Source organism: Mchenga conophoros, linkage group LG16, assembly GCF_057382185.1.
Source record: "Mchenga conophoros isolate Kocher_MC1m ecotype Shallow Benthic linkage group LG16, M_conophoros_male_GT1.1, whole genome shotgun sequence".
Lineage (NCBI taxonomy): Eukaryota > Metazoa > Chordata > Actinopteri > Cichliformes > Cichlidae > Mchenga > Mchenga conophoros.
The window spans coordinates 28,889,685-28,914,923 of record NC_140541.1 but is presented as its reverse complement, the minus strand read 5'-3'; the positions used below and the strand labels follow the sequence as shown (position 1 = coordinate 28,914,923).

Genomic DNA, 25,239 nt, shown 5'->3' with positions numbered 1-25,239 from the left:
GTCTCAGGCGATTAGAGGATCATCAGGGGGTCCTTTTGTCCCTCTGTGGGGGGTTACTCCCACTAGGTTTATATCTGGGACTCTCCACCATTTGACCTTAGAACTGAAGAAGCTTCTCGGATGAGAGGTGAAACGTCTTCAAGTAACTTAAAGAAGTCCAGACGCCTTTCTTTGCAAGCTCCTTTGACAATAATTTTAAAGGGAAATATTTCATTTACACAGCATGTTTCATTTGTTTATGGAGCTGGATATCATTTGAGTTGAGTTAAGAAAAGGGTGTGTTGTACATTACTTTTCCTGCCCTTACATTCAGTAAACTGTTGGTTTGTGTTAAAGAGTTGTCTGGGGTTGATTCTTGTACTACTGGTTAAGTCTAACTTGCAGGCAAAGGTTTACTGATAGTTTCCCTGATTCCTGTCTATACCAGAACCATTTGTTGGTATCTAGGCTGTAACGAACCTAACACCCCACCTAGGGGGTCCAAACTGAGGTAAGTGGATTTAGACTCAGTATCACGGGTGGGGAGCTACATATATTTAAAATAAATATAGTTGACCAAAGCGCTTTACACATTCAGCCAACAATAAAGCAATGTTAAGGAACAATAGAAACAATCAAATACACTAAAATAAAATATCGATAATCGATACACGGCCACAGCAACCCGTCCTTTTTCCCCCACACAGAAGAAGCCCGCAGCAATGGGGGAGGAAGACGGTCTGACTATTCCTGCTGCCAGCCATTCCTGGATGTAGTTCGCCATGGATTCTCTCGGGATGGGACAGGTTATACAGTCTACTAGAGGGCAGTGGGGCTCCCGGAAGTAAGTCAAGGGCGCAATCGTATGGTCGGTGAGCGAGCCTTATCTTTATTAAACACTTGCTGTAAATCATGATACTCTAGAGCAGACCTTTCCAAAGTGTGGGGCCCGCCCCATTGCTGGGGGGGCGCGGTATGAAAAGGGGGGAAAAACCCCCCCAAAAAAACGCTTGGACACTGCTAGCACGGGGCGGCCACAGAAACGCAAAGCAGGAGATGAAGCATAGCTGAATATGTTTCCAAACCAACTTCATTCTAAGCCAAGGCTAGAAAATATGGTGAAACATATCTTCCCTTTGGTTTCACCTGCACAAGTGCCAAGGTAGGTCTCCTCAGCAGAATTGGATTTCCCTGCGTCGGGAGCACGCGCTGGGATGTTCAAATCACGGGGTCCGTGGAAACTGTGCACAGGAGAAAGTGGGGTTACACAGAGATCACAGCTAGTTCACAGAGCTTAAAGATACAAGGCTGAGGATCACTGATGTGTCTAGCACAATCATCCAGCGATGAGGCTGTCTGCGTCCCGGTCTTAAGAGTCCAACCCATAATTAGAGTCTGATGAGATGCAGGTGTGTGTGTGCCAAGGGCGGGAGCCTGCAGTGAGCTCCGCCCTGGTCGGGAGGAGAGAGGAGAATGTACACAAAAACACATGTGGCCTTGTGGAGCTGGCTGGGTAGACACGGGGATCATGACACTTTACTGGCGCGGTTTGATGAGTAATGAAAGCAAACACTTGATTATTCAAAGTAGATGCGGTGATGGGTGGTTCAAGCGGTGTAAGCGATAACTCTTACTCTCCTGACAGTTTCTCATCCATTAGATTCTGTTCAGCTACAGAGTCCACCAGCACGCAGCATGTAAAAGTCTTGTTGTTGGTCACCAGGGATACGGGTGGGCAGCATGGGTGGGCCGGGCAAGCAGCAATGCGGTGACCAGGCTTCCCACAGTATAAGCAGTCCCCAGCCCGAAAACGGCATTCCCTTTCTTCCGGTGAGAGCCGGGAGCGACCGATTTGTATATGTTCTGGCAGGGGAGGCGATGGAGAACGAGTGCTTGCAGCCGCGGGTTGAGCCGATGAAACGTGAAACTCCGGCCATAATACGGGCCTCGATGGCTTGAGCCGCCGCTCGGCATCCCTCTCCCGCAGGCGTCTATCAATCCTGCGGGCGAGGGATGCCAGCTCCTCAAAAGTTTTTGTTTCCTCGTGGAATGCAAGCTGGTCTCTCATCTGATCGTTCAGCAAGAGTAAAAAAATTCTGCGGAGGGCCAAATCGGGCCAACCCACGGCAACCTCCATGGTCCGAACCTCTACTATATACTCAGCTACACTGCCCCGCCCCTGACCGAATGCCAATAATTTCTGTGCCGCATCATCCTCAGAGATCAGAGGAGAGAAGGTCGCCTTGAACTCCTCCAGAAAGTCATTGTAATGGCAAAGATGAATTGGATGAGAAGTTAAATAAGCCTCAGCCCATGGTAATGCCTGTCCCCGCAGCAGCCCAACAAAATGGGAAATCTTAGCAGCATCTGTGGGGAAGGCATTCGCCGCACAGCTAAAAAATAGGGAGCATTGCAAAAGAACCCCCCACACAGGTCCAGCTCCCCGTGGAAGGGTTCCAGCAGCGGAGAAGATATGCCGCGGTACGTAGGTTCGGGTTGTTTGGCACGCAGTTCTTCCTGAGTGTGTATTGGTCCTGGAGTGACTGGAGCAGCTGATCATGCCGACCAAGTATAGCGCCCTGCTTGTTAATAGTGGAGCGTATTGGATCTGCTGGGTCCATCCTGGCCAGTCTGTACTGTCAAAAACCATACAGTGGGGCAAAAAAGTATTTAGTCAGCCACCGATTGTGCAAGTTCCCCCACCTAAAATGATGACAGAGGTCAGTAATTTGCACCAGAGGTACACTTCAACTGTGAGAGACAGAATGTGAAAAAAAAAATCCATGAATCCACATGGTAGGATTTGTAAAGAATTTATTCGTAAATCAGGGTGGAAAATAAGTATTTGGTCAATAACAAAAATACAACTCAATACTTTGTAACATAACCTTTGTTGGCAATAGTAGAGGTCAAACGTTTACTATAGGTCTTTACCAGGTTTGCACACACAGTAGCTGGTATTTTGGCCCATTCCTCCATGCAGATCTTCTCGAGAGCAGTGATGTTTTGGGGCTGTCGCCGAGCAACTTTCAACTCCCGCCACAGATTTTCTATGGGGTTGAGGTCTGGAGACTGGCTAGGCCACTCCAGGACTTTCAAATGCTTCTTACGGAGCCACTCCTTTGTTGCCCGGGCGGTGTGTTTTGGATCATTGTCATGTTGGAAGACCCAGCCTTGTTTCATCTTCAAAGTTCTCACTGATGGAAGGAGGTTTTGGCTCAAAATCTCACGATACATGGCCCCATTCATTCTGTCCTTAACACGGATCAGTCGTCCTGTCCCCTTGGCAGAAAAACAGCCCCATAGCATGATGTTTCCACCCCCATGCTTCACAGTTGAGTTTGTACCAAAAAGTTCTACTTTGGTTTCATCTGACCACATGACATTCTCCCAATCCTCTGCTGTATCATCCATGTGCTCTCTGGCAAACTTCAGACGGGCCTGGACATGCACTGGCTTCAGCAGCGGAACACGTCTGGCACTGCGGGATTTGATTCCCTGCCGTTGTAGTGTGTTACTGATGGTGACCTTTGTTACTTTGGTGCCAGGTCTCTGCAGGTCACCAGGTCCCCCCGTGTGGTTCTGGGATCTTTGCTCACCGTTCTCATGATCATTTTGACCCCACGGGATGAGATCTTGCGTGGAGCCCCAGATCGTGGGAGATTATCAGTGGTCTTGTATGTATTCCATTTTCTGATGATTGCTCCCACAGTTGATTTTTTTCACACCAAGCTGCTTGCCTATTGTAGATTCACTCTTCCCAGTCTGGTGCAGGTCTACAATACTTTTCCTGGTGTCCTTCTTTGGTCTTGGCCATGGCGGAGTTTGGAGTCTGACTGTTTGAGGCTGTGGACAGGTGTCTTTTATACAGATGATGAGTTCAAACAGGTGCCATTCATACAGGTAACGAGTGGGGGACAGAAAAGCTTCTTACAGAAGACATTACAGGTCTGTGAGAGCCAGAGATTTTCCATGTTTGAGGTGACCAAATACTTATTTTCCACCCTAATTTACGAATAAATTCTTTACAAATCCTACCATGTGAATTCATGGATTTTTTTTCTTCACATTCTGTCTCTCACAGTTGAAGTGTACCTCTGGTGCAAATTACTGACCTCTGTCATCATTTTAAGTGGGGGAACATGCACAATCGGTGGCTGACTAAATACTTTTTTGCCCCACTGTAGTTCTAGCACGCAAGCTGGACCCAGAAGCAAACACAATATGCCGGGATGCATGCTGAATAACTTTATTTCTCAAACTAACGGTGACCCGGAATGATCAAAGGAAAACATCCAGTGTTAATATTAGAACCAAGGGACCGAGAGATAACAACTCGGGAACGCCGTGATTGGGACCGTGGGAGGATGCAAAAGAGAAGGGAAGAGAGTTACTGGGGAGCAGGGAGATAACAGCATACAACGGGGTAGAGCTATTTATCTTACAATCAGGGCTGGGCCGTGGGAACCGGAGGGGTGAGGGTCCGCGGGAGAGGGCTCCAGGAAGGCGGAGGAGATGATGACCGGTGGCTAATCTGAACTCCAGGCGAGCAGGAGGACGGGCAGGTGTAGGCTCAAACACGCCGAACAATAACCTTGGCACACAGTAGAAGGATTAACATAGTTCAAAAGAAACCTGAGATTCCACATCCACCTTCATGTGAGGGCCAAGTTGAATGGTGACTAACGGACTGGCGTGAAGCAGCCGACTGTGCGGGGTTAAATGGTCCTCCTGATGATTGCCTGGAATGGGATGCAGGTGTGGAGACAACAGCCACACCCGTAGGCGTGGGCATCCCATCCGCTCCTCAGGCACCAGGCCGTGGACCATGACACTCTTACTGTATTGACTTTGCAATTTTCTCTGAAAACGATGTGATATTTGCAAACTACAGCTTGTCTATAACAAACATAATGCTTAAAAATAAGGGTATTCATAGATGAGCATGGCACCAGGACACATTAGGCCATAGGTTGATGATCGATTTTGTAATAGTTTCACCAAATTTGCAGCTGGATGTTCTACACTCTGGAGAACAACATGATACAAGATAATTAACAAGACCGACGACGGAATGGAGCAAGTGGCAACCACCTCCTCTACATGGATGACATCAAGCTGTATGGCAGGAATTATCCATACCACTAGGATCAACATGAACGATATCAGAATGTTGTTTCGACTTGGAAAGTGTAGTTGATTTTTTTTATATGAAAAGTTGAGAATGTGGAAATTCAAATCCAATTTTGGACCACTTAAGAAACATTTGAATTTCCCTTGAGAAGAATAAAAAGGTTATTATCCTCTACAATTCTGAAAACCTGTGGAATTTATGGTAGTTAAAACAAACAAAAAACTCTGCCAAAGAGGAAGAATGCCATTGTCTCTAACTCTGTCTGGACCTCAAATTTAGCCGCGCCCACCTCATTCTCCTCCTCAGTGCTGCAGCCATAAATACTAGCAAAAGAGGTTGTCTTGTTTAGTTGGGAGAAGAAGCTGAACTTATTGTTATGTATTCTTAGCATGTGAAGAATCTCTGGAATTGAATCTTGTAAAAGTATAAACCTGTTTGCTTTTTGTTTTGTGATTCCTGATGTTTGATTATTATTAGTTTGTCTTGTTCATTGTGTGACATTATGCAGAAAATAGGAAACTCAAGTGAGAGTGTATCATTTGTGCTGGCTGCTTATGGAAATGTTGGAGCTTTCAAATACCCATATTTTATCATAATATTGTTTTGGTATGTCTCTATATGTGTGGCCAACACAGTCCTTATTGTGGTTATACATGTGGACAGAAGACTGCATGAGCCAATGTATATTCTGCTCAGCAACTTATGTGTGAACGAAATAAACACCAGCACAGCACTTTATCCTCTTTTGCTCTCACAGATGTTCTCAGATAGCCATGAAGTGACCCTGCCGTGGTGTTTTCTGCAGATGTGTTGTATGTACATAAGTGGTTCTGCTGAGTTTTGCAGTTTAACAGCTATGGCATATGACAGATATATTGCAATCTGCCATCCATTTAGCTATAATGTTATTATGAACACAGAAAGAGTGGGTATGTTGATTGTGCTTGTGTGGATTTTTTCATTTGTTAGTTTTTTACTCTCATTTTCATTCATCTTTGGTTTAAGGTTTTGTGGAAATATTATTGATAATGTATATTGTGACCACCAATTAATAATTAGACTTTCATGTTCAGTTCCAATCCAAAGCTCTATATCTATGATATTCTTTACGTTATTGAGCATTTTCATGCCATTCAGTCTTATTTCAATTTCTTACCTGAAGATTTTACGAGTTTGCCGTAAAACATCCACAGAAAACAAGCAGAAAGCCGTGACTACTTGCACCCCTCAGATCGTCTCTGTGTCAAACCTATTTGTCGGGTGCATTTTTCACTCTATTGATTTCAGCCTTCTAGCCCCTCAGATACCAGATGAAGTCCGTATAATTTTGCCTATGTATCTCCTCATTTGTCAACCAATGCTCACCCCATTTATGTATGGATTTAATTTGCCAAAGATAAGGCAAGCCTGTAAGATGCTTCTGTTTAAGAGAAAATAAATCTTTGTTCAGTAAGAGACTATCTCTCTATCGACAGCATCTCTGCCGTGTAGGAAAGTAACATTCAGCAATCTTCCTATAATTTGGAGATAAGCTGATTTTATTTTCTTAATGTATTTGAATTTACAAAAGACCTATGATATTCAAATTATTTTCTTTATTTTGCTAAAGCTACTTTGCAACATCTAATTTCCTCTAAACTCCAGGGCTCCAGAGTCTCAGCTTTCAGTGCTAATAGTATTAGTCTGGCAAGCAAAGCAATTAAATATACAAAGTTATATCTACATTATTTTCAAGCTGGAAACCACAGTTGACCTAACCTGTCAACTGATTCGCAATTGGTGGCATGTACAGTCTCGTGGCAAAGCAAGATTCTTGGGCTCATGTCATATCCATTTCAGTCAGTTAAAATCTAAAATTTTTATCTTTGAGACATTAGTTAATTTAATCAGACTGACCTAAGATACAATGACTTTCCCCTCAAAGAAGATTTTCCCACAGTCATCAACACCATCAGAAAAATGGCAGTTAGGCTCTTTGATACATATTTAATCACTACACTGGTGAGGAGGAGAGAGGCCAGGAAACTACATTTACAATTTACATCACATACCACCTCTTACCTGATTCAGGGTTATAAGAAATAATTTTATTTAATTTTATTCTTTTTTATTTATTTTTTTGCTGTTGTTTAATATTTCATTTGTCCATTCTGAACTAACAACTGAACCGGAACAATTTAGAAATGTACAATGAAATTCGATAAACTACCTAGAAATAAAACTTAGTTAGCACACTTATTCATCAAAACATACACTTGCGTAAACAGTAAAAAAAACTGTCAAATTAGTTCTTTCAAAAATAAAGCACTTATATAAGAAAATTGTGTAAGAAGTACTTTGTAATATATCTTGCACTGAAACCTTTGTCTAATAAAAAAGACTTTTAAAAGAAAGAAAATTGTGCAGAAAAAGAAACACTAAGTTGTCTTGCACTAGATTTGTTATTAATGTATAGAATGTCTGAGTTCAGAGGAGAGTTCAGTGTGAATCTGGGATAAAAGCACTTTTCTTCTACATCATGTAGTGGTTGCTTCAATGGACCTTTAACATTTGTTGGCATTCATACAGCTGATGGGCAAGGTGAGGTGGGTCCTTTAGCATGTGGCATACTTTCTGCAGACCGTGGTCATAAGGTCAACACAGATGTAGCAAACTTGTCCACTTAAACTACGAGTTTCCTTCTTTGACAGTAACTTGTTAGATTTATTCTGAAACCAGAGTAAAACGCTAAACATCAAAATTGGTCAAATGAAATTACAAATATTAGACTTTGATATTTTTGTGTAGGCTGGCATATGAAATATTACAAACCATTCATCTTTGAATTTTAGTCAGGATCAAACCATAACAAACTGGATTCAAAATAGGAGGGATGATGAGGAATTTAATGGCCATGAAGTTCTTTAAATGCTGTGGTAGAGATGCTGAGCCAAACCTTGAGTACATGAGATCAAAAAGCAAAGCAGTCGAGATATTAAGAAGACAAAATAAATGTGACACAAAAGTCTGTGTGAACTTTTTCCTGCTTGCTATGAACATGCAATGCATTCACTTTTGTTGAACCACAAGCAAGTTTGACAATTGACAAGTTCACACAGTAAAGCTTGTTTATGTTGGATACAAATAATTTAAGTGATGCTAAGCTTATAATGAGAATCTCAAAGCAGAGAGGAAGGACAGGACAGAGTGACTAACACAGCAGTCCTTTGTACAAAGATTAGAGAGTGATACTCCAGTGGTCTACATATGGTCACATATCTTTCATAAGACATTAGGAGTAAAATAGTCTGCTTTTGTGTTTAAATATAAAACAAAATCTAGAAAAAGGCATCACACATATGAGATTAGATGATTGTCAAAAGCAAATCTGGGGGGGAACCCAGCAGTCGCATAGAGTTAATACACCAAGAACACAAAAATATATACATGGGTTCATGTAGGGTTTGACCTTATAGTTAAAATAAGAGTGTTTACCATCAAAATGAAATAATAACACAATAATGTGAGAGAGAAAAGTTTGACTCTGTAGTTCACTGATGTACTGAAACCAGTCAGAGAAAACACAATTATACTAGACGTATTCATTTTGTTATCTTGATATGTAAAAACATCATTAACTATAATATTGGCACCTTTACTGTAAGTTCACTTGTTTTAGAGAGATGCAAAATTTAAGGCAGGATGTTGGAGAAAACTCCTCCTTCTACAGGGTGGGCCATTTATATGGATACACCGTAATAAAATGGGAATGGTTGGTGATATTAAAGTCCTGTTTGTGGCACATTAGTATATGTGAGGGGGCAAACTCCTCAAGATGGGTGGCGACCATGGTGGCTATTTAGAAGTCGGACATCTTGGATACAACTTTTGTTTTTTCAATAGGAAGAGGGCAAAACTTGCTACAGTGTAGCACTCGCCGCATGTCACTGGAGAGTGGCATTAGTCGAACATCCCTTCGGCGGATATTAGCTACTCACAAATGGCACCCTTACAAACTCCAGCTACTGCAGCATCTCAACGAGGATGACCCAGATCGGTGCACAGAATTTGCAGAATGGGCAAAACAAAAATTGGAGCAGGACCCTCAGTTCACACAGAAGATTTTGTTCAGTGATGAGGCAAACTTTTATGTGAATGGTGAAGTTAACAAACAAAACCACCGCTATTGGTCTGACACTAACCCACATTGGATGGATCCCTTCAAGACTGTTGGAACAACAAAAGCGATGGTTTGGTGTGGTATATGGTGTACAACGATAGTGGGTCCATTCTTCATCAATGGAAACCTCAAGGCCACTGGATATTTGAAATTGCTACATGATGATGTGTTTCCTTCTTTATGCACTGAAGCTGGCACGTTCCCTGAGTTTTTCCAGCAAGATGGTGGACCACCACATTATGGGTGAAAGGTCCGAGCATTCCTAGATGAACAGTTTCCTGGAAAGTGGATTGGTCGTCATGGGCCAGTTGAATGGCCCCCAAGGTCTCCCGATCTGACCCCCTTAGACTTTTATCTTTGGGGTCATCTGAAGGCAATTGTCCACGGTGTGAAGATACGAGATGTGCACCACCTGAAACTATGGATACTGCATGCCTGTGCTGGCATTTCTCCTGGAGTGTTGGTATCAGTGTGTGAAGAGTGGGAGAAGAGGGTTGCATTGACAATCCAACACAATGGGCAACACATTGAACACATTTTATAAGTGGTGAGAAACTTGTAAATAACTCATGAAAGAATAAAGTTAGGTTGAAACCAAGCACACCGTTGTTTTTCTTGTGACATTACCAATACGTTTGATGTGTCACATGGCCCTCTTCCTATTGAAAAAAAAACCAAATTTGTATCCAAGATGGCCGACTTCTAAATGGCCACCATGGTCACCACCCATCTTGAGGAGTTTGCCCCCTCAGATATACTAATGTGCCACAAACAGGACTTTAATACCACCAACCATTCCCATTTTATTACGGTGTATCCATATAACTGGCCCACCCTGTACAGGGAGTGCAGAATTATTAGGCAAGTTGTATTTTTGAGGAATAATTTTATTATTGAACAACAACCATGTTCTCAATTAACCCAAAAAACTCATTAATATCAAAGCTGAATGTTTTTGAAAGTAGTTTTTAGTTTGTTTTTAGTTTTAGCTATTTTAGGGGGATATCTGTGTGTGCAGGTGACTATTACTGTGCATAATTATTAGGCAACTTAACAAAAAACAAATATATACCCATTTCAATTATTTATTTTTACCAGTGAAACCAATATAACATCTCCACATTCACAAATATACATTTCTGACATTCAAAAACAAAACAAAAACAAATCAGTGACCAATATAGCCACCTTTCTTTGCAAGGACACTCAAAAGCCTGCCATCCATGGATTCTGTCAGTGTTTTGATCTGTTCACCATCAACATTGCGTGCAGCAGCAACCACAGCCTCCCAGACACTGTTCAGAAAGGTGTACTGTTTTCCCTCCTTGTAAATCTCACATTTGATGATGGACCACAAGTTCTCAATGGGGTTCAGATCAGGTGAACAAGGTGGCCATGTCATTAGTTTTTCTTCTTTTATACCCTTTCTGTGGAGTACTGTGGAGGACGCGTGTGATGGAGCATTGTCCTGCATGAAAATCATGTTTTTCTTGAAGGATGCAGACTTCTTCCTGTACCACTGCTTGAAGAAGGTGTCTTCCAGAAACTGGCAGTAGGACTGGGAGTTGAGCTTGACTCCATCCTCAACCTGAAAAGGCCCCACAAGCTCATCTTTGATGATACCAGCCCAAACCAGTACTCCACCTCCACCTTGCTGGCGTCTGAGTCGGACTGGAGCTCTCTGCCCTTTACCAATCCAGCCACGGGCCCATCCATCTGGCCCATCAAGACTCACTCTCATTTCATCAGTCCATAAAACCTTAGAAAAACCAGTCTTCAGATATTTCTTGGCCCAGTCTTGACGTTTCAGCTTGTGTGTCTTGTTCAGTGGTGGTCGTCTTTCAGCCTTTCTTACCTTGGCCATGTCTCTGAGTATTGCACACCTTGTGCTTTTGGGCACTCCAGTGATGTTGCAGCTCTGAAATTTGGCCAAACTGGTGGCAAGTGGCATCTTGGCAGCTGCACGCTTGACTTTTCTCAGTTCATGGGCAGTTATTTTGCGCCTTGGTTTTTCCACACACTTCTTGCGACGCTGTTGACTATTTTGAATGAAACGCTTGATTGTTCGATGATCACGCTTTAGAAGCTTTGCAATTTTGAGACTGCTGCATCCCTCTGCAAGATATCTCACTATTTTTGACTTTTCTGAGCCTGTCAAGTCCTTCTTTTGCCAAAGGAAAGGACGTTGCCTAATAATTATGCACACCTGATATAGGGTGTTGATGTCATTAGACCACACCCCTTCTCATTACAGAGATGCACATCACCTAATATGCTTAATTGGTAGTAGGCTTTCGAGCCTATACAAGTAAGCCTATACAAGTAAGACAACATGCATGAAGAGGATGATGTGGACAAAATACTAATTTGCCTAATAATTCTGCACTCCCTGTATATTGCTGCCATGTCACTAGCTGACAGTTCAAAGGTTTTAAAATTCATACAGTTTAGGAATTCTATATTTCTATTTCTTTATTTTCTACCACAGTCAAAGGAAAGCAATCTTATCCTGTCTTTAGCCTACAATACTTTTGAAGGAGCAAATTAATGTTTCTCTCTGAGAAAGAAAATTAACAACATTTATCGAGAATAAAAAGTCTCTTTTTTAAAAAAAAAATGGGAAAAGTGTGCCATTTTAATAATTGTTCATTAAGGGATGGATTCTTACATGAGGAAATCAGACAACAGTTTGATAAATATATTACATTAATTTTATAAAAAGAATTTGCATTTTTGTTTAAAAAATGTCCCTTTGAAAAATTATTTCAAATGATAAAATGCTTTTACTACTTTAGCAATGTATTTGGGATCCTTGTTTTACTGAAAAATGAAGATGTTGCCAAACATTCCCTGTGCAACCTCCCCACTGATGCCCCACAGACTTTATGTAAACGTTTGACAGCTTCTGGGTCTGAAAGTGAAGTGCCTTAAACCTGTATTCTTTTAAATGGCCCCTGGAGGATGACGTCAAGGTCAAGTTCGTGCCCATCAAGTTTCAACATTGTAGCAACATTTACCCGTAATGAAACTCTTAGACTCGTGTTCCCCAACCCTGCATGAACATATAGTTTACAGGTATTTTTAAAAACAACAACAACAACAACAACAACAACAACAACAATAATAATAATAATAATAATAATAATAATAATACTTATAATAGTATTAAAATGTAATAAAATAATAAAAGTGTTAAAATGTTAAGAGAATTTAAAACAAATAGTTTAGTATTTACAGTTTGTGTAAAACTGTGCAGTGAGGATTTAAGTGGTTTGAAGTGACAGTGTGTAGAGTCCAGCAGTTGTAGTGAGTGTGTGATGGTGTGTGCAGAATGTCAGCAAGCCTGATGGCTTGTGTGTAGAAACTGTCTCTATGTCTGCTAGTGTTTCTGAATGCTCCTGAACTGACTGCCGGATGGCAGGAGTGTGAAAAGTCTGGGGCTGGGGTGGCTGGGATCAGAGAGAATCTGTTGCATCTTCCTCATGCATTGCTGTCTATAGAGATCCTGCATGGCTGGCCGTTCAGTCCTGGCGATCCACTGAGCTGATCTCACCACCCTCTGCAGAGCTTTGCGGTCCAGAGCGTTACAGCTGCCATACCAGGTGGTGATGCAGCTAGTCAGAATACTTTCAATGGTGCAACAGTAGACGTTTGAGTATTCTGGAGTTCATTCTGAGTCTTCTCAGGCGCCGTAGAAAACATCTTGCTTTTGTGATAACACCTCGCTGATGTTGATGCCTAGGAATCTGAAGCAGCTGACTCTCTCCATCTCTCCTCCTCTCTCCATGTCTGTGGTTCCAAAAAGACAGCTGGTAAAACTAAAATGTAGTGCTAAGGTTGCCCATTTGATGTTTTGCTCTATGCTGGCCTCTCTCTCATATAATAATAATAATAATAATAATAATAATAATAATAATAATAATAATAATATTAATGGATTACATTTATATAGCGCTTTTCAAGACCCTCAAAGCACTTTACAATTCCACTATTCATTCACGCTCACATTCACACACTGGTGGAGGCCAGCTACAGTTGTAGCCACAGCTGCCCTGGGGCAGACTGACAGAAGACTGGCGAGGCTGCCATATCGCGCCATCGCCAGTCAGAACTTTTTTTGTGTTGATTTGCATTAACTCAAAAAAACTTTTTATAGTAACTATATTTTATGATGCTCTTTAGTTTTGTAGTTGTTTTATCAATGAATTATCAATCATTTCTTTGCTTTTTGGTCTACTTTATTCTGTAAAAGTTACATAAGATTGGGGAACTTTTTTCATTAAATATCTCCGGTAAGGAGATATTTCTCCATTATAGACTATTATCTCTCACTTGGGTCCTCACATGTAAGCATCTTAAGGTTTTCTAATTAGTCAGTGACAAATATTTGTCTATTTCAATGTTACTGGCTGTTTACAAGGTGGGAATAATTTCATTTATGAAATAAGCTCTAGTATACATAGTTTTGACTGTTATTTTCAGTAAAGATGAGTGTTGTACACATTGACCTGAGGTTTATTTGAATACAAATATATTTAAAAATAACAAATGCCCACAGAAAATATTTTTCTTTGTTCCTTAGTGCCTGATGTTAGTGGACTTCGAGCAGAGAGTTTAGCCCACAGTTACATCAGCCTGGAGACTGCTGCTCCCTGAGCATCACAAACACAATTAATGTCCTGGGGATAAAGGAGTGCCCTGGACTAATGACCCTGAGGCCTAATCATCATGTTTACTTGATAATCTTTTAGTATATTTTTATCTTCTGTTAGAAATAACATGCTAATCACATGTGCATGGAGTTGTTGTGAAAGAAAGGTCTCCAGAAAGATTGTTTGTTTTATTTCAACATATACACACAAATCAGTCATGCATGATGTTTACATCTTTAACTGAAGTCAGGGCTCTGACAGACAAAAATTTACATAAATGTGGTCATTTATTCTTGATATTATCATTGTTATTAATACTCAGGGGATTAAACATGCAACATTTCAGATTGGACATGCAACCTCTAATTTCCTCTGACCGTGGTTCAGGGGGTTGGGAAGCTCATCTGTAACCGGAAGGTTGCCGGTTTGATCCCCAGCTCCCTCTGTCCTGGTCGTTGTGCCCCTGGGCAAGACACTTTACCCTACCGCCTACTGGTATTGGCCAGAGAGGCTAATGGCGCAAAATGGCAGCCTCTCTTCTGTCAGTCTGCCCCAGGGCAGCTGTGGCCACAACTGTCGTTTGCCTGCACCAGTGTGTGAATGTGAGAGTGAATGAACAGTGGAATTGTACAGCGCTTTGGGTGCCTAGAAAAGTGCTATATAAATGCAATCCATTATTATTATTACTCGTTACTTCAGTAATGAGTAATCTAACTAATTACTATTTCTATTGTTACAACGCTGTTACCTTTACTAACAAGAGACCTGCAGGTATCAGGCTTGGGATGTTCTCCTTTATAGTGGACAGAAATTATTTTTTGGAGTGGCACAAATCATTTGTGTGGCATCTTATTTAATGAAGAACACCTGATTGTTATGTAAATAGTTTGAAATGATTATTAAAAAAAAAAAGGTAGAAGGTAAATGGCTGCAATTAACTTTGTTTGCAAAAATTGTGCATAGGATTTTAAAATTTACAGTTTATATTTACATTTAAAGTTATGAAATATGATTCATTAAACATGTTTGTAGTTGTTAGAGTAAAAAGTATAACTTTTTCTATTCTGAGTTTATGTTTTTTTCTGATTTTAGATCAGTTGTGCTAATACAGTATGTCAAACTGAAAACATAAATGGAATTTATGTTTTCGCGAGGTTGTGCTGAAAAGAATGATACCAAACAAGGGAAAGTAAATAGTTTTTAAAGGTGAAATGTAGAGGGAAAATAGTCATTGGTGGTTCAGGCCGAGCTGGATCGGATAGCGGTGTAGAGGTGGCAGAGGCTGGACCAGGCGAGGATGGTGCTGGACCAGACGGCGGCGTGGCAGCTGTGGATGGTGACGCTGCAGGTGACTGTGTGAAAGCTGCAGGCGATGGAGCAGGTGTTGGCACTGAAGGCAAGGGTGTTGTAGCAGTTGCCGGAAGAACTGCAGGCGACGATGAGGAAACCGTAGGTGATGGAGCAGTTGGTGGCACTGCAGGCAACGCTGATGGCTGGACGGGCTCCTCGGACCCTCCAGCAAAAGCAGGCTGGTGAACGAGCCCCTCGGACCCTCCAGCATAGGCAGACACAGGGCCAGCAGCCATGAGGGCTCTGGCAGACACAAAACAGAACCAGCAGGTTTAGGGGACCCCTGGCAGGGACAGAACAGTACCAACAGGTGCGCAGGTCTCTGGCGGGGACAAAACAGAATCAGCAGGTGCACAGGGAGCTCTGGCAGGTTTGATGCTGACTGGAGCTGAGTAGCACATTGGTTTGGCTCAGGCAGCGACAGCAGGGTGCAGTCCTCTGCTGGCTGAAACAGTTTTCCAACACACCCAACAGAGGATGAAGGTGGATGAGTGAACTCACTAGAGCTCTCAGCGAGTGCTGACGGCTGAGACTGCTCAGTTGAGTTCCCAGGTGAAGCTGCTAGCGTCTTAACCTCTAGGGGTCCAGAGTTGGCTGGTGGCTGACACCCAGCCCTGGAGGAAGTAACTGTCTCTATGAAGGCCAGCTTTAGAGAACCAGCAGATGTTATTGTATAGAGTGTTCCCTGCTTAGGATGAGATGGTGAGGATGGTGGCTGAATCAATGAGTGGGCTGACAGCTGAGCTAGCCGCAACTGAACAGGGGACTGAGGCAGCAGCAGCTGAACAGGGGACTGAGCCAGCGGCAATTGAAGTAATGGTTGAGGTGAAAATGGTGGTGGAGTTAGCGACTGAGCTACAGGTAGCGGGGCTGAAGACTGAGATACAGAGAGCAGAGCTAAGGGCTGACCTACAGGGAGCAGAGAGGATTGTGGTGGAGGTGTAACAGGAGGTGGAGTGGCTGACTGGATGGGTGACAACACTGGAGGCCGAACTGGTGGTAGCTGAGCAGGTGAGACTGCAGACTGAGCTAGTGGCAGCTGAACAGGAGGTTTGGGAGACTGAGCTGAGGGTAGCTGAGCCGGGGATTGATTAGGTGATAAATCAATCCCATGTCTTTTGCTGTACAAAACACAACCCCAATAAGTAATCAGTCCTACAGTTCAAATCAGAAATATTGTCCGTCCTACTCACCACAGCCAGCCGCTCTGAAATCCCGGGATCCGACTGTGGCGAGGGGCGTGGCAGAATATCCTCCGTCGGGCCAAGTAGCAAAACATTAGTTGCTAGACGAGAAGTGGGGGCGGGGAAACAAGGTGAAGCTTGTCCAGAAAGAAACCCTGTGCGAGCGGGTGAAGTAAGTAAGTAAGTAAAGTTTATTTATTAAGTGCTTTTCACAGACAGGCAGTCACAAACCACTGTACACAAATATTAAAATAAACAATACAATCAATAGACATTATACACCATGTAAAAGGTTAAATGTATGATGCAAAAAAATATAAATAAAGTAGATCAACAAAAGGCTTGTTTGAACAGAAAAGTTTTTAACTTCTTTTTAAAAGAATCAAGAAAACTTAATTGTAGTAGTAAACTGTTCCACAGCCTTGGTGCAACAGGCTGAAAGTGTCATGATCCTTGGTCTTTTGACACAGCGTTTTGTGTTTTCTATTGTTGTGTTGTATTTTGGTTCTGGTTTTCTATTTCTTTAGGTTTTGTTCTTCCTCAGTTTAGTGTTTAGTCTTTTCTGCCTGTGTATTCCTGTGTCAAGTCCGCGTTTCTTAGTCTGTGTTTTTGCATGTGTGAGTTTCTGTTTTATTTTGTAGGTCTGTGTCCCTCGTCAGTGTTTCTAGGTTCACTCCCCTTGTCTCGTTATGTCCAATTACTCCCAGCCGTGCCTCCCTCCTTTTTCCCATTCCCTGATTGCCCTGTGTGTATTTAAGCCCTGTGTTTTCTTGTGTGCGTTGCTGGTTCGTCTGGGTATCTCCCTCCGTCATCGCTGGTTGTCTTTCTATGTCTCCCTGCGTCTCTAAGTTTCAGGTTTGTTTTCTATGCTTAGTTTTTCCCAGTTTAGGTTTTACTCAGTTCTGTTTTTCTGCCACCCTCACCTTTGTTTGTACATTACTCTCCTTAAATAAACCTAGATCCCACCAGCAAGTGCCTGCATCTTGGGCCCTTCATTAAGCGTGACAGAAAGGCTCTGTCCCCTTTTGTCTTCAGTCGTGTACGGGGAACAACCAACAGACTCTGAGTCTGTGAGCGGAGATGACGAGCATTAGTGTATTTTATGAGAAGCTTTGATAAATAATCTGGGGCCTGGCCATTTAGTGCTCTGTATGTTAAAGTGTATGTTTTAAAGTGAATTCTAAACTCTATTGGGAGCCAATGTAAAGACTATAAGATGGGAGTAATGTGAGCACGTTTGGTAGAACGAGTTAGTAGTCTGGCTGCTGCATTTTGTATTGCCTGGAGGCGAGAGAGAGAGATTTATCCAAGTGTGGTAGCACGAGGTGGGAATAAAATAAATACTCTTCACAGTTTGAGAGACAACGACACCCTGGGAATTTCACCCAGAAAATACTAGAAGTAACACTAATCATCAGAAAGGCGCTTAGGTTTGTTTATATTCAGTGCAGAGATGAGGTTCAATGATAAAACAGTTTAACAATTTATTTATAATTATTTAAAACAGCATATAAAAGCACAATCATAAATATAAATATACAAACATTCTAAAAAAAGAACATTCAGAGCCGAGGCTTACCAGTGGAGGGGCCGGGATACCATGCACCAACTCAAAAAAAGAAAAGAAAACCCACCCATACACCATTGCAGCAGACTATCACCCACTCACACTAATAAACTAAAAAAAAGACAGGTGTGTAACACTCAAAAGATCCCGCCACCAAGGCACCCCCAGTCTCCTACACGTCAGGCCCTCCGCATCTGAATAAAAGAAAAAAAGAAAATTATAATATATTACAACAAAACCAATATGCAGCACTTGGGGATAACCCAACTGCAGGACCACACTGGTGATCCGCAGCTAGAAAAAGGGCCTCCCACCAGTGGCGTAACAAAAACCCAAACTACAAATCAAAACAACTGAAAAACAAACATACAACCTAAATAAAACTTTGGACGGAATCGCCGTATTGCTCCAACTTGCCGTCTGCCCGACTATAAGTTAATCATCCAGTCAAACAATGTGCCGACTCCCGTAGCCGGCATGCATGTGGCCGCTGTCCACGCCGACGTCCAGTAAGGCTACTGGTCCCTCACTAAGGCCCACACTTCCAAGTAAACAGCGTCACGAATCATGAACGGAGTGGCTCATAGGAGGCTTCTACAGCTATGACCAGCCGCGATGAAGGCTTCAGAAGGGTAATCCGCAAATGATCTCTGTAACACCAAGGGAAGTCAGGTGACCAAAAAGGAGATTACAGGTAAGCGATTCAGGAATGCTCAAATGGCCACTATTTATACTAGTGCCCCCCTAATGCGCCAGGCCGAAAGTGGGTTGAACCAAGACATAACATTCATCCTGCCACACAAGCTAGTGAACAGGGAATTACAGTAATCTAAGCGTGATGATACAAATGCATGAATGAGTTTTACCAGTTCAGCTGAAGACACCTTATGTCGCAGTTTAGAGATGTTTCTTAAATGATAGAAACAGGAATGAGACAAAGATTTTACATGAGAGTCAACGCCCAGAGAAGAGTCAAATATTACTCCAAGATTTCGATTATTTGACTTGACAGAAGGACAGAAAGTGGCAAGAACCTGACTAATTTTAAAATGTAGCTCAGGAGGAGCTATGATCATGGTCTCGGTCTTGTTAGTATTTAGAACGAGGTAGTTGCTTGAAAGCCAATCAGAAACTTGAGTTAAGCACTGGACTAAGGTGGACAGCCTATCCAGCTGATGAGGCTTAAAGGACATATGCAGCTGAATGTCATCAGCATAAAAATGATAGGTGGCATATAAAAAGAAAATAATAATGGACCTAAAACTTAACCCTGTGGAACCCCACAGGTCTGTGCAGCAATGTCAGAGGTGAACCTGTCAGTCCTAACAGAAAAGGGCCTATCTGATAAATAGGAAGAAAACCAGTCTAGGGCAGAGCCAGATATATGAGCCAAAACCTTAAGCCTGTTAAGTAGCATTTTGTGGTCAATGGTATCAAAGGCTGCGCTAAGATCAAGCAAAATGATCCCAGAACAATACCCTGCATCAGATGCCATTAATAGATCATTATAGACTTTTAAGAGAGCGGTCTCTGTAGAGTGCTGCTTTTGAAAGCCTGACTGACAAGCAGTGTTGGGTAAGTTACTTTAAAATAGTAACTTAGTTACATTACTAGTTACTTCTCTCAAAAGTAACTCAGTTACTCCAAGTTACTCGTTACTCTTTCAAAGTAACTAGTTACTAGGGAAAGTAACTTTGGTTTTACTCAGAATTCTCTTGTTAATGTGTTGCTTCCATAACTTTGCCAGTCTTCTAGCTTGTTTACTTGCCACAAGTGCACTGTGCCACCTACCAATAGACAGGAAAAGATAATGTGCACATTTCCACGAGAGAAATCCCACGCCTGGACCGTCGTTGACCGCCGCCATGATTCTAGCCTACGTCACAGTGTCATGTGCGCCTTTTACATCCAACACAAAAACTGCAGTCGTGGTGCTTTCGATTGTACTCAGAACTCGGAAATTCTGCCTTCTGAATAGGAAGATGTTGGTAACACCAGACTGCAGATGAGCTGCATACATGGCTGGACTGGGACAGAAAATTGGCCCGGACATTTTGACTAGAGACCGGCCCACCATTATAGGAAAAATCATAAAGCCTTTGAATGAAAACAAACGCTGTTGTGACAGTGATGTACACTGTTTTGATGGTATATATGTATCAATCGTTTGTTGTAAGACTCAGATAATTATTTTTTAAAAGCTAGACATTTTAAATGAGAATAAGATAGAAAAGTATTTCTTTGTGCCCCCCTCTCCCTGTTAATGCCCTACCTGGCCCCCCTGGCAAAACTTTGCTAGACCCGCCCCTGCACAGTTACCAGCTGTCAGCTACCTAAAAAAGGATCCTGGTGTTATTTATCTCTCAGAAACAGTTCATAACTTCCCTTCAACTCATTCATGTTAACTAAAAGGTAAACCTGTTTCTCCATCACCTGTTCAGCTCTGATGATTCAGTAAGGACATCTCCTGGTTTCATCTTCATGTTTCCCTCTCACCAGATAACCAAACCATATCATGACCAGCAGCTTTTTTGCAGCTATGGCTCCAGCAAACATCAGCTGATACTAGAAATTAATATTAAATAAATTCTAACAACAGCTGATCAAGCTTAAACGTGCTGCTGTTGTTTAGCGCGACATCAGCTGGTTTCCTCTTTCGGTGCAAAGTGGGCGATAAACAAACAAGAGAGCCGATCAGCTGATCACTGATCAGTTTTCATGATTGAAGTAGAAACGGGAGAGGGAGGGGGAGAGGATGAGAGAAGCAGAGGCAGCTGTGCAGCAAAGACACAGAATAACTCCAGCTTTGTGCCTTTTTCATTGTAGCTGAATTACGGGACAAACTCTGTTCCTTTTCACCTCAATAAGAAACGCGTAATATTTTCTCTGAATACCAGACGGGACGGTTGACAACTCTAATAACTTATGAACAAAATAAAGTTCAACATCATTAACTTCATAGCACCCACCCAGCTGACAGAAAAAGTCAGCATAACGAAAATAAACTCCACCTAAACTTCATTTATATCTGACCCAGAGAGACTGCAGGTCATAACTTCTTACCTGAAGTTCAGTACACACTTGGACCGGCGGCCGCCTCGGGTCTCTTTTCCTTCTGCGTCCCCTTTCTCCAGCCCGAGAACGTGTTGCTTTCTCTCATCCACCTGCTAATGTTATTGAATCTGTGGAAGCTCCGCGATAGCCACCACACGAAGTAACGAGTAACGCGTTCCTGATTTTGGCATAATAACTAGTTACCGTGCTCGTTACCACAATAATAACGTAGTTACTGTAACGCGTTACTTAATAACGCGTTAGTCCCAACACTGCTGACAAGGGTCAAAAATGTGTAATTTACATAATAGGGACCTGAACTGATTTTCAACAATTTTTTCTAGTAATATACTTAAAAAATGGCCATTTTGAAACAGGTCAATAATTACTAGTGGAGCTAGGATCAAGATTCTGTTTCTTTTAATAGAATAATAGAAGTGAGCTGAATAACCAGAGGAGAGCCAATACTAAGCGCTGTAGCCGATTAGCTATGGCTTGGCGAAATTCTTCCCCCTCGTGCTCCAGCCATAAATTGATTAATCTATCCACCGAGTAAATGATATCCTCCCAGAGATTCTCGGGCGGGTCGAATGCTCCTGGGTCCATTGTGGCTGGTTCATACTGTCACATCCGCAGTGGCAGACGAGTGGAGGTTGGAAGTAGGATCCAAGATGCATGAGATGGTGATAGAACAAACAACAAAGGAGGTAAACTGAACAAACTCACATAAGACAAGGACCTTCAGAATAAAACAGGAAACTAAAAGACACAGGACCAGACAAGACACACGAGCAGACACAGTGACACCATGTACAGACAGAGGGAACATAGGCAGGCATAAAACAAAACTCTTAACACATAGCAAACCTAAACAAAAGACATAGCAGAATATTTTGTAGGTCTGTGTCCCTCTGTGTCCATGCGTCTCTAAGTTTCAGGTTTGTTCTGAGTCGTCATATATATCTATATCTATCTATCGATCTATCGATATATCTATATATATATCTCTCTGATCCATCTCATTGACTGTATGATATTAAGCAGAAAATAGGAAAGTCAAGTTAGATTTTTTTTCATTTGTGCTGGCTGCTTGGAAAATGTTGCAGCTTTAAAATACATGTATTTTGTAATAATATTGTTCTGGTACCTCTTGATATGTGTGGCCAACACAGTCCTTATTGTGGTCATACATGTGGACAGAAGACTGCATGAGCCAATGTATATACTGCTCAGCAATTTATGCGAGAATGAAATAAATGGCAGCACATCACTGTATCCTTTTCTGCTCTCACAGATGTTTTCAGACAGTCATGAAGTGACCCTGCCATGGTGTTTTCTGCAGATGTGTTGTTTATACACAGGTGCACCTGCTGAGTTTAACAGCCATGGCCAATGACAGATATGTCTCAATCTGTCATCCATTACACTATAATGTCATTATGAAGACAGAGATCATTCTGCTTGTGTGGGTTTTTTCATTTCTTATTTTCATACTCTCATTTTCATTCATCTTTAGTTTGAAGTTTTGTGGAAATATTGTTGATAATGTGTATTGTGACCACAAATTAATATATAAACTTTCATGTTCAGCTTCAGTCCAAGGCTTTATATCTATCATATTCTTTGTCATAATTTCATACCTTTCAGTCTCTTATGTGAAGATTTTGAGAGTTTGTCGAAAAACAATTCAAGAAAACAAGCAGAAAGCTGTGACTACTTGCACCCATCAGATCGTCTCTGTGTCAAACCTGTTTGTTGGGTGTATTTGTTACTCTATTGACTTCAGGTTTTTAGTTTCTCTGGTACCAGATGAAGTCCGTACAATCTTGGCTATATACCTCCTCATTTGTCAACCAATGCTCACCCCATTTATGTATGGATTTAATTTGCCAAAGATAAGGCAATCATGTCAAAGTTTTCTGTTTCTGAGAAAATAAATGTCAGTTTTGCTCTCCCCGACTATGGCAAAGAATGACTCTACTTTGAGAAGGTACAAATCTCTGGATTTTATTTTTCTAATGAAATCATGCAAAATTATACACCTGGGTTGGGAAAAATAAGTGTATTTGATAGCTCCAGAACTGTCCAGCATTTTTACCTAAACTAAACTCAAACATGTTTTAAAGACAACTGGAATGAAGAGTGGCACAGATGTATAGTGAGGGTGCACTGGGAGTGTCTGGTAAAGGCCCCAACCTTTGAGATCTTCAATTTGACTTTGATGGTGTCAGGATCTCAACTTAAATGATATGGTTTTGTTGGCTTGTATATTTGACAGTTGAGTTCAGTGGGTCATAGTATAACGTAAAATTAGACTGCTGGACTGTTCAAAAAATTTTATGGTGAAATTTTAAATTTTCCTTAAGAACAAGAAAAAGGTATCTTGATTTCTTTGATGTAATAATTTTACAATGTATATTATTTAACACAAAAAAAAGTGAGAAATAACTTTCAAAAGAAAAGAATGCCATTAATTGGATCTCCCCCTCCAACTCCTCCTCCTCTGTGTTGCAGCTATAAATATTAGCAGAAGCTTATTTTTGTCTTGTTCAACCTGGAAGGAAGCAGCTGAGTTTATTGTTATGTGTTCTTAATATGTAAGAATCTGTGTAATTGAATCTTAAATCGTTTAAAGTATAAAACTACTTGCTGTTTGTTTTTGATTGCTAATGTGGACATTGTACAACAGGTGCAACAGCTGCTGAGAAGGATCGTGCCTTAATCAGGTAACACGTGTGAGTAAAACAGCATTTGAACATCATAGTAGAAACGTTTCTCAGCTATATTGATGTCTGGTATTTCTTTCCATATATCTAATGAATATAACATATAATTATTACTGATCTATCTTATTCACACTGTCATATTATGGAGAAAATGGGAAACTCAAGTGAGACTGTATCATTTGTGCTGGCTGCTTATGGAAATGTGGGAGAATTAAAACACCTTTATTTCATTATAATACTGATATGGTATTTCTCAATATGTGTGGCCAACACAGTTCTTATTGTGGTCATACGTCTGGACAGAAGACTGCATGAGCCAATGTATATACTACTTTGTAATTTATGTTTGAGTGAAATAAATGGCAGCACATCACTGTATCCTCTTTTGCTCTCACAGATGTTTTCAGACAGCCACGAGGTGACTGTGCCGTGGTGTTTTCTGCAGATGTTTTGTTTGTACACAAGTGCTTCTGTTGAGATTTGTAGTTTAGCAGCCATGGCCTATGACAGATATATCTCAATCTGTAATCCATTCACCTATAATGTTATTATGAACACAGACAGAGTTTTTTTGATGATTCTGCTTGTGTGGGTGTATTCATTTCTTAGTGTTATTTTCTCATATTCATTCATCTTCAGTTTGAAGTTTTGTGGAAATATTATTCACAGCGTGTATTGTGACCACCAATTAATAATTAGACTTTCATGTGCAGTTCCAATCCAAAGCTTTATTTCTGATATATCCTTTGCCATTGTGAGTGCTTTCATACCCTTCAGTCTCATTTCATTTTCTTACCTGAGGATTTTGAGAGTTTGTCAAAAAACATCAAAAGAAAACAAGCAGAAAGCTGTGACTACTTGCACTCCTCAGATCATCTCTGTGTCAAACCTGTGTGTCGGGTGCATTTGTTACTTTATTGACTTCAGGTTTTTAGTTTCTCGGGTACCAGATGAAGTTCGTATAATTTTGCCTATGTATGTCCTCATTTTTCAACCTATGCTCACCCCATTTATGTATGGATTTAATTTACCAAAGATAAGGCAATCATATCAAAGGTTTCTGTTTGAGAGAAAATAAATATCTTTGTTTAAAATGAGGCTCTTTCAGAGCATCTTTGCTCTGTAGGAGAATAACATTCAGCAGATATATTTGAATTTTAAAAAAACATGCAATACTTTAAAGTAAAATTGCAAAAGCTACTTTGCAACATGTAATTCTAAACAAAGCAATTTATTAAACACTCCAAAATTGTGTCTTTTTTTAAATTTATTTTAACTACCAGGCTCAGGTCACAGTGTAACCCTCTATAGTATTGTATTGCTCTTAATCAGGAAACAAAATACTCCAAAGGCCAAAGATGTGATATTCAACCCCTTTTCATGAAGTTCCACATAGAACACAGGAACACATAGGCCTACAATCACAATACAGAT

General features: G+C 41.3%; 2 protein-coding genes and 1 pseudogene across 2 annotated transcripts; all 3 read left to right on the top strand.

Annotated features, from left to right (window-relative positions):
- Positions 1-5,200: 5,200 nt before the first annotated feature.
- Positions 5,201-6,551, top strand: LOC146557011 (olfactory receptor 4D1-like). Its single transcript, XM_085249609.1, has one exon. It carries the CDS (start codon positions 5,616-5,618, stop codon positions 6,549-6,551), a length of 936 nt encoding a protein of 311 aa, XP_085105735.1. The 5' UTR covers positions 5,201-5,615.
- Positions 6,552-21,635: 15,084 nt separating this feature from the next.
- LOC146557010 (olfactory receptor 4B13-like) lies at positions 21,636-23,016 on the top strand (annotated as a pseudogene).
- A 940-nt stretch (positions 23,017-23,956) lies between these two features.
- LOC146557009 (olfactory receptor 5M5-like) lies at positions 23,957-24,883 on the top strand. The gene has a single exon (XM_085249748.1). The coding sequence runs from the start codon at positions 23,957-23,959 to the stop codon at positions 24,881-24,883; it is 927 nt and encodes a 308-aa protein (XP_085105874.1).
- Positions 24,884-25,239: the final 356 nt, after the last annotated feature.